The 9,515-nt window shown below is 42.4% G+C and overlaps 1 protein-coding gene across 7 annotated transcripts in view; it reads right to left on the bottom strand.

Moving 5' to 3' along the window:
- Positions 1 to 396: 396 nt before the first annotated feature.
- LOC140403327 (alpha-1-antitrypsin-like) overlaps positions 397 to 9,515 on the bottom strand; it is a 32,332-nt gene continuing 23,213 nt past the window's right edge. For all 7 annotated transcript variants that reach the window (XM_072491227.1, XM_072491236.1, XM_072491208.1 and 4 more), the window contains one exon: positions 397 to 5,237. In XM_072491227.1, the coding sequence (XP_072347328.1) occupies positions 5,037 to 5,237 (201 nt within the window). In that variant the 3' untranslated portion in view covers positions 397 to 5,036. The remainder of the gene's footprint in view (positions 5,238 to 9,515) is intronic.

The raw sequence follows: 9,515 nt of genomic DNA, 5'->3' as shown, positions 1-9,515 counted from the left end.
ATATCAAAACTGTTGTTTCTTAATAAACTATCTTAAAATAGTTGACTGCCTATTTGGTATCTGTGCAGGGATGTTTCCTGATCTATTTCGTAACTTTGTTCAACAGAAAACCCAGAAAAACTGGAGATTGACACCATTGTCACCTCAAGGAGATGGGAAAAACCACCAATAAAATGTTTGGACTTTGTTGTGGGCAAACTAATTAGCAGCTATGTTCCCTATATTCCAATTGTATTTCTCAGGTACTTCATTTGCAGTAAAGCACTTTATCCCAAGGTTCATGAGGAGCTCCATATAAATGCATTTGCTTCACTTTTAATATTTTTGTGCAGCTGGTCTCACTACTGCAGGTGATAGAAATAGTAGGTCATTTATCAAAGCATATGGAAGGCAGTGTGAATAAAGATAATTTAATTTATTGAACTCCGATAAAGCATTATTCATGGCTGATCAATTTTGGCTGATCATTAGATTGGAGTTTGATTCAGTAATGGATAAAATCAGAAAAAGCTCCAAAACCTCAGCAGGTCTGGCAGCACTTGTAGACAAAGAAACAGAGTCCGTGTGGCTCTTCTTCAGAGTGGAAGATGGATTATACTACATCTTCCTCCTAAACATCAACGACTATTCTAAAAGCATCAAATTTCACAAGAAGATTGAATATTTTCACTGTGGCTCCTATCGGGACAATGTAGACATGCACACATGTGCAATCTGCTTTATAAGGTATAATTAACAGGTCATCGTGCTTCAAGAATTAAACACAATTATTTTGATGTACTAATTAACCTAATTTCTGTTGATCAGTGCAACAGAAAATTAAGAGAGGGAAAAGAAAAGAAATTATAAAGGAGCAGTATCTTATTTTCCTGAAGATAGGGAGGATTTAAAATAGTATGGCTGGGGGTGGGAATCAGAGCGTTAGCTTAGAAGGTGTAATAACTGAAGGGGAAATAGAGAACAAAAATAAGAGAACAATAACATCACCCTGTCTGCTCAAACACAGAGGTCTGAAGTGTAGTTGTTTCAGCGCCAGAAGTAAGGTAAGGCAGATGAACTCAGAGCAGTTATTTGTACTTGGAACTATGATGTTGTAGCTATCACAGAAACATGGTTAAAGGAAGGGCAGGATTGGCAGCTGAACATTGGAGGATACAGAGGATATATTAGAAAGAGATAGAGGGCGATGTAAAAGGGGTGGGGGAGTAGCATTACTGGTTAGGGAGAATGTTATAGCCTTACTGCTGGAGGACACCTCGGAGGGTTTATACAATGAGGCAATCTGGGTAGACCTCAGGAGCAGGAAGGGGGCAATCACAATATTGGGGGTTAATTACAGGACCCCCAACTGCCAGTGAGAGATAGAGGAACAGATAGGTAGAGAGGAACAGATAGGTAGAGAGGTTTTGAATACGTGCAAAAGTAACAGGGTTGTTGTGGTAGGGGATTTTAATTTCCCCAATGTTGACTGGAACTCACTTAGTGCTCGGGGCTTGGATGGGGCAGAGTTTGTAAGGTGTATCCAGGAAGGCTCCTTGATGCAATATGTAGGTAGTCCAACTAGGGAAAGGGCAGTACTGGACCTGGTATTGGGGAATGAGCCTGGGCAGGTGGTTGAGGTTTCAGTAGGGGAACATTTTGGAAGTAGTGACCATAATTCTGTACATTTTAGGGTACTTTTGGATAGGGATGAGGGTAACCTTCAAGTTAAGGTGCTAAACTGGGGAAAGGCAAATTATGATAACATTCGACAGGAATTGTAGAATTTGGATTGGGTGCGGCTGTTGGAGGGTAAATCAAGTGACAGTTGATTAAGATTCAGGAAAGTCACGTTCCTGAGAGAATGAAGGATAAGTATGGGAAGTTTAGGGAGCATTGGATAACGAGGGATATTGTGACTCTTGTCAAAAACAGGAGGCATTTATATGGTCTAGAAGGGTGGGGACAGTCGAAACCCTTGACGAGTATAAAGAAGGTAGGAAGGTACTTAAGTGGGAAATTAGGAGGGCTAGGAGGGGTCATGAAAAGTCCTTGGCATGTAGGTTAAGGTGAATCCCAATCCCAAATTTTTATTCATATGTAAAAAGCAAGAGGGTGGCCAGGGAAAAGATTGGATCACTTAAGGGCAGTGGGGGGAATCTATGTATTGAGCCAGAGGAAATGGGTGAGGTAATAAATGAATACTTTGCATCAGTGTTCATCAAAGAAAAGGACTTTGTGGACGTTCATTTTTGGGTAGGGTGTGTGGATAGTCTGGGTCATGTTGACACCAAAAAGGAGGTATTGGGTGTTTTAAAAATCATTAAGGAAGATAAGTCTGGGCTGGAAGGGATTTACCCCAGAACACAGAGGGAAGCAAGGGAGGAAATTGCAGGGGCCTTGACTGACATCTCTGTATCCTCATTGGCTACAGGTGAGATCCCAGAGGACTGGAGAATAACTAATGTGGTACCGCTGTTTAAGAAAGGTAACAAGAATAATCCTGGAAACTGTAGGACAGAATTCTCAGGGGAAGGGTTTATAACCATTTGGAAACAAATGGTCTCATTAGCGATAGACAGCATGGGTTTGTGAAGGGGGGTCGTGCCTCATTAACTTGATCGGGTTTTTTGAGGAGGTGACAAAGATGATTGATGAGGGGAGGGCAGTGGATGTTGTTTACATGGACGTCAGTAAAGCCTTTGACATGGTTCCTCATGTTAGACTGGTACAAAAGGTTAAGTCACACAGGATCAGAGGTGAGGGGTAAGATGGATACAGAACTGGCTCGGTCACAGAAGGCAGAGGGCAGCAGTAGAAGGGTGTTTTTCTGAATGGAAGGTTGTGACGAGTGATGTTCCACAAGGATTGGTGCTGGGGCCTCTTGTTTGTAGTGTACATAATTGATTTGGAGGAAAATGTAACTGGTCTGATTAGTAAGTTTGCGAATGACACCAAGACTGGTGGCGTGGCAGATAGTGTTGAGGATTGTCAGAGGATATAGCAGGACATAGGTTGGAGACCTGGGCAGAGAAAAGGCAAATGGAGTTTAATCCGGACAACTGTGAGGTAATGCATTTTGGTAGGTCTAACATAGAGGAGAAATATACAGTAAATGGCAAAACTCTTAGGAATGTAGAAAGTCAGAGAGATCTGGGCATACAGGTCCACAGATCTTTGAAAGTGGCAACACAAGTGGATAAGGTAGTCAAGAAAAGCTTACGGAATGCTTGCCTTTGTTGGATGGGGCATCGAGCATAAAAACTGGCAAATCATGCTAGAGTTGTACAGAAACTTGGTAAGGCAGCACTTGGAATACTGTGCGCAATTCTGCTCGCCACACTACCAGAAGGATGTGGAGGCTTTGGAGAGGGTGCAGAGGAGGTTCACAAGGATGTCACCTGGTCTGGAGGGGGTTAGCTATGCAGAGAGGCTGAATAGACTTGGACTGTTTTCAATAGAACGACGGAGGTTGAGGGGAGTCCTGATAGAGGTCTACAATATTATAAGAGGCATGGATAGAATGGATGGGCAGGCACTCTTTCCCAGGGTGGAGGGGTCAGTCACGAGGGAGCATAGATTTAAAGTCCGTGGGGCAAGATATGGAGGAGATGTGCGAGGCAGGTTCTTTACACATAGGCTGGTGAGTGCCTGGAATGCGCTTCCAAGGGAGGTTGTGGAAGCAGATACATTAACGGCATTCAAAAGGCATCTTGACAAATACATGGATAGGATGGGTATGGAGGGACATGGAACTAGGAAGTGCTGAAGGTTTTGGGCAAGGGCGGTATCATGACCGGTACAGGCTTGGTGGGGCCGAAGGGCCTGTTCCTGTGCTGTATTGTTCTTTGAACATTTTGTAGCCTCTAATCTGCAAAGTAATTTTAGAGGTATGTGGTATTCTGGGGGAAGGCGATAACTTGTCCTTTTACGTGCAGATGTTCTGCTATAATAGGGTAACATTGGAGAGTTTACATTGGCCTGTTTTAACCCTTTTATGACCAGCAAACCGGCTGTGCATTTCCAGCATTTTATGGCCCCACGCCACACCTCCTGCATCTGCACAGTTTATTCTTCTGTTCCCAATTCCCCAACATTCTTGCATTTTTTCTTGTCTGATCCATCCCATTATCAGAGGGAAATTTCCCACGCTTTCCCTTTCCTGTCTTGGACTTACACTTTATTGTGTTTGTGTGCCGGGGAGAGAGGGATGTTCGTGTCCAGATACCACACATGACATAAAGAACAGTTTCAATGGATTAACTGATCGTTGAGTATTGAAATGTCTCAGAATTGATTTGCAAAATCATATCGCTTTTTTTCTGCTGAGCAGTTTGCTTGTTAACATGGTGATTAGAGGATCAATTGTTCGCCCTCTTTTTTTCATATGATGTGTATGTGACTGGCAAGGTTAACATTTGTAGGCCATCCCAGATTGCCCTTGAATTGTGTGGCGAACTAGGCAATTGAAGAGGGCAGTTAAGAGTCAGCCACATTGCTGGGATCATTAGATACATACAGGCCAGACCAGTTAGGGATGGCAGATTTCCTTCCCTCAAGGGCATTAGTGAACCACACAGATTTTAACCCCAATCAATGCTAGATTCATGGTCACCCTTACGCAGACTAGCTTTATATTCCAGAATTTATCAATTGAATTTAAATTCCACCTGCTGATGTGGTGGTATTGAGCTTAAGTACCCGAGCATCAGCCTGAGCCTTTGGATTACTAGTCCAGTGACAATACCACTTCTTATGTTTCAAGTAAGTCACCACTTAGTCTCCTACACTCCAGCAGATACAAGGCTAGCCTGTCTAACCAAACTACATTTGTCTAACTTTCAGTTTTCAGTGATGAAGGATTACAGCTGAGTTGTTAACTTGTATGTTCCCTTTGCAGATGCTGATGGATCTGCTGTGTACTTCCACCAATTCTTGGAAAAAAAAAAGAAAGAATTACAACAGTGATGTATCATAATAGTGTTGATTACAAATGTCTATCATTTATAGCCTTAGAATTGAGGTGTATCCTGATTTCTTCACTGTTCAGGTTAAATTCATGGGGACGATTTCTTGGATGGATCTTTTATTCTTCCAAGAAAGAGTATGTTGTTTGTGTTTTCCTCATAGATAATCAAAAGGAATGGTTTGTTAAATGTGATCGAAGGTGGCAGTGACAGTGGGATCAATCCTATTCCAGTGCTTGCAGCTGCCTCCGTGGAATGTTCATCAACATCCAGCACTGCCTTATGAGTAACCTTGTGAAATGAGAGAAAAAATAAATAAATTGAGCTGAAGGTCATATATTCCAAAATGCACTGTAAATGCTAATCGTTGAAGAAGGTTTGATAAGATCATTGTTAAATTAGCATTTCAAAACTATAAAGCTCAACAATACAGTGAGATTTTCACCTCGTCTTGCAACCTAAACTGTTCTATCGAACCCCTACAGTGCAGAAGGAGGCCATTCAGCCCATTGAGTCTGCACCCACTCTTGGAAAGAGTGCCCTACCTCGTCCCACACCCCCACCCTATCCCTGTAACCCAGTAATCCCACCTAATCCTTTGGACACTAAGGGGCAATTTAACATGGTCAATAACCTGCACATTTTTGTACTGTGGGAGGAACCCAGAGCACCCAGAGGAAACCCCACGCAGACAAAGGGAGAAAGTGCAAACTCCACACAGACTATCACCCAAGGCCGGAATTGAACCCAGGTCCCTGGTGTTGTGAGGCAGCAGTGCTAACCACTGTGCCACCATGTTTTCTCTGTTCTCTTTCTATAGCCCTGTATTTTCCACATGTATTGCTGGGAATTACAAACATAAAAATGAAGAGCAGGAGTAGGCCACACAGGGTCTTGAGCCTGCCCCGCCATTCAATATGATTATGTTTGACCTGATTGCAACCTCAACTCCACATTCTCATGTTATGGGCCAGGGTTTAGAGAACCCCAAAGTGTATCATGGAGTTCATTTGACCCACAACTTTTAATAGATTGTGGTATGGGGAGCACACGAGCACTCTACAGGTGTGGTACAGCAGAAATGAAAAATGTTTATTCTATGAACTCAAGTTAACCTTTTTAAAACATACAGTGAACATCTTAGCAGCCATCAATTCAAATACAACCCCCAAAGAATACAACACTAAGTAATCCTTAATAACTTCCCAAACAACATCCAGAAGACAAAAGAAACATCTTTTAACAAAAGCACATCAGGTTTACATTCACTACTGAAAACATTTATAATTCTGAATTCACCAAATGATCAAGAGATAGTCTTTTCATGGCAGAGAGATCAATAGTACACCTGCTTTGTCTGGCTTTAGCTCCAACACTGAAATCGAAACCAAAAAAACACACACCCAAGCTTTTCTCAAAGTGAAACTAAAAAGCAGAGCCAGAGCTCAGCTCCACCCACACTCTGACATCACTGCAGTAACATGAGCAGCCAAACATTTCTTAAAGCGACATTCTCATGACACTCAGCTACCTCCTTGCTTATCAAGAATCTATCTACCTCTGCCACAAAAACATACAAAGATTCTGCTTACACTGCATTTTGAGAAGTCTTACAACACCAGGTTAAAGTCCAACAGGTTTGTTTCAAATCACTAGCTTGCGGAGCACTGCTCCTTCCTCAGGTGAATGAAGAGGTAGGTTCCAGAAACATTTATATAGACAAAGTCAAAGATGCAAGACAATACTTTGAATGCAAGCATTTGCAGGTAATTAAGTCTTTACAGAGCCAGAGAAAGGGGTAACCCCAGGTTAAAGAGGTGTGAATTGTCTCAAGCCAGGACAGTTGGTAGGATTTCACAAGCCCAGGCCAGATGGTGGGGTTGAATGTAATGCGACATGAAACATGAATCCAAGGTCCCGGTTGAGGCCGTAATGTGTGCGGAACTTGGCTATAAGTTTCTGCTTGGCGATTCTGCGTTGTTGCGCGACAATCGCCAGGCAGGAATGTTCCCTTCCAGTCGGGGAACACTTCAGCAGTCAAGGGCATTCAGCCTCTGATCTTCGGGTGAGTGTTCTCCAAGGCAGCCTTCAGGTCGCGCGACAACGCAGAATCGCCGAGCAGAAACTTATAGCCAAGTTCCGCACACATGAGTACGGCCTCAACCGGGACCTTGGATTACATTCACCCCCCCATCATCTGGCCTGGGCTTGCAAAGTCCGACCAACTGCCCTGGCTTGAGACAATTCACACCTCTTTAACCTGGGATTACCCCTCTCTCTGGCTCTGTAAAGACTTAATTACCTGCAAATGCTCGCATTCAAAGTATCGTCTTGCATCTTTGACTTTTGCCTATATATATGTTGCTGGAACATACCTCTTCATTCATCTGAGGAAGGAGCAGTGTTCCGAAAGCTAGTGATTTGAAACAAACCTGTTGGACTTTAACCTGGTGTTGTAAGACTTCTTACTGTGCTCACCCCAGTCCAATGCCGTCATCTCCACATCACTGCATTTTGAGGAAGAGAGTTCCAAATACCCACAACACACAGAGAAAAGATTCTTCCTAATTTCTTGTCTGAAATGGGAAACCCCATATTTTGAAACAGTGACCATCCCCTAGTTGTAGATTCTCCCACAAGAGGAAATATCCTCTCTTCATCCACCCTGTTAAAAACCCTCCGAATCTCATGTTTCAACCAAATCACCTCTTACTCTCCTAAACTCCAGCAGATACAAGGCTAGCCTGCCCAACCTTTCCTCATAAGGCAACCTGCCCATTCCAGGTATTAATCTAGTAAACCTCCGCTGAACTGCTTCCAAAGTATTTACGTCCTTCCTTAAATTAGACCAATATTGTATACAGTATTCTGGATATAATTGCACCAATGCGCTGTATAAATGAAGCATAATCTCCCTACTTTTGTATTCAATTACCCTAGCAATAGACAATAACATCCCATCAGTTATCCTAATTACTTACTAACATACTAATATTCCGCAATTCATGGACCAGGACACCCTAGTTCTTTGCATTCTCTCACCATTTGGAGAATATGCTTTTTATTCTTCCTGCCAAAATGGACAATTACACATTTTTGCCCATCATTCCCCATTTGCCCCAGAGCATTTCTTGGATTTGCTCTAGTTTTGCCAGAGGAACAGTCATAGAAATGCAGCAGAAACCTCATGTTGGGCCCTAATTGTGCTATTCCTCGAATCTCTGTCAAATTGGCTGAAGCACAGCTGGAGTAGCTCCAAGGAGCTTTGTTGGTGTAAACTTTCTGATGGAATATGAATTAATGATTGCTTTTTGCTACATGGTGCTTTACTGCTGAGACGATGAACTTTGGACGAAGAGTGACTCGAACAGATGTATCTTCCAGAAACAATGAGTCAATGATGATCAGTTCTCCATTTTTGCAGGAACTGTTATTCTAAGCTGTCAAAACAGCTGCGACCACATGCAGGACTGGCAACTCATGACCTTAGGGCTGGCAACCCATAACCTTATGACCTTATATAATCACACGTGCAACATATGGATTGGACACATGTAAGCTTCTGTGTAAAAAATTGATAGCCATATATGGCATGAACTGAAATACCAAGAGAATAAGGATTGATAACTAAATTTGGTATGAACTGCGATACTAAGAGAATTGATTGGCTGCATGTAAATGAGAATGCGAACTAAGTGTATATTAAGCCAGTTTAAGCCACAGCTCAAAGAGAAAGTGTACTGGCAAGACTGCGGGGTCTAGGACCTTTCTCCCAGAGCTCTGCAACAATAAATCGCTTCTTTTGCTCACGTTACGGTATACTTGTGAATATTTTCACCCAACAAGCTTCCTGGTCTCTATGGTCTCTGCCTCCACTATTCACATGCACAATGCATTGCAGAAAATAAATTATCTGTGTCCATTCCCACTCTCCATGATACAATGAATTTACTGACTTCTTGTCACTAACTCCTCTGCCAGAGGGAATCAACTTCCCCTACTAACTTTATTAAATCCTTTTGCCATTCAAAAAAAATCTCCCCAACGTCTACCATTTGCCTCCTCAGCTTCATTGGAAATAATCACAGTATCTGAAGCTGGGACTCTTTTCTCCAGAAACGAGAAGATTATCAGGCCATCAAATACATGTTTTTAAGATTATGAAAGGATCTAATAGGGTAGATGTGGCAAATGTGATGAGATCAGAACCACAGTCCATAAATAGTATATAGTCAGCTGGAGTGCCATAATATAGGAAGGATGTGATCACGCAAGAGACAATACAGAGGAGATTTATGACGACGTTGCCAGGTATGGAGAAAATTAGCTATGAGGAAAGATTGAATTTTCTTTGGAATACAGGAGGCTGAGGCAATTAATTCAGTTGTATAACATTGGGGTGGCCTAGATAGATAGGACAGGACAGAAGTAGTTCCCTTGGCGAAGTGGTCAATAAGCAGGGGCATGAATTTAATGCAATTGGCAGAAAGGTTAGAGTCGAGTTGAGTAGAATTTCTTTTGTGCTTGGGGTCTGAAACTCACCATCTTGAAAACGATGTAGAAGGAGAA

This window comes from Scyliorhinus torazame, chromosome 2, assembly GCF_047496885.1.
Source record: "Scyliorhinus torazame isolate Kashiwa2021f chromosome 2, sScyTor2.1, whole genome shotgun sequence".
Taxonomy (NCBI): domain Eukaryota; kingdom Metazoa; phylum Chordata; class Chondrichthyes; order Carcharhiniformes; family Scyliorhinidae; genus Scyliorhinus; species Scyliorhinus torazame.
Note: the sequence above shows the minus strand (reverse complement) of the source record. Positions and strands in the feature narration are given on the sequence as shown.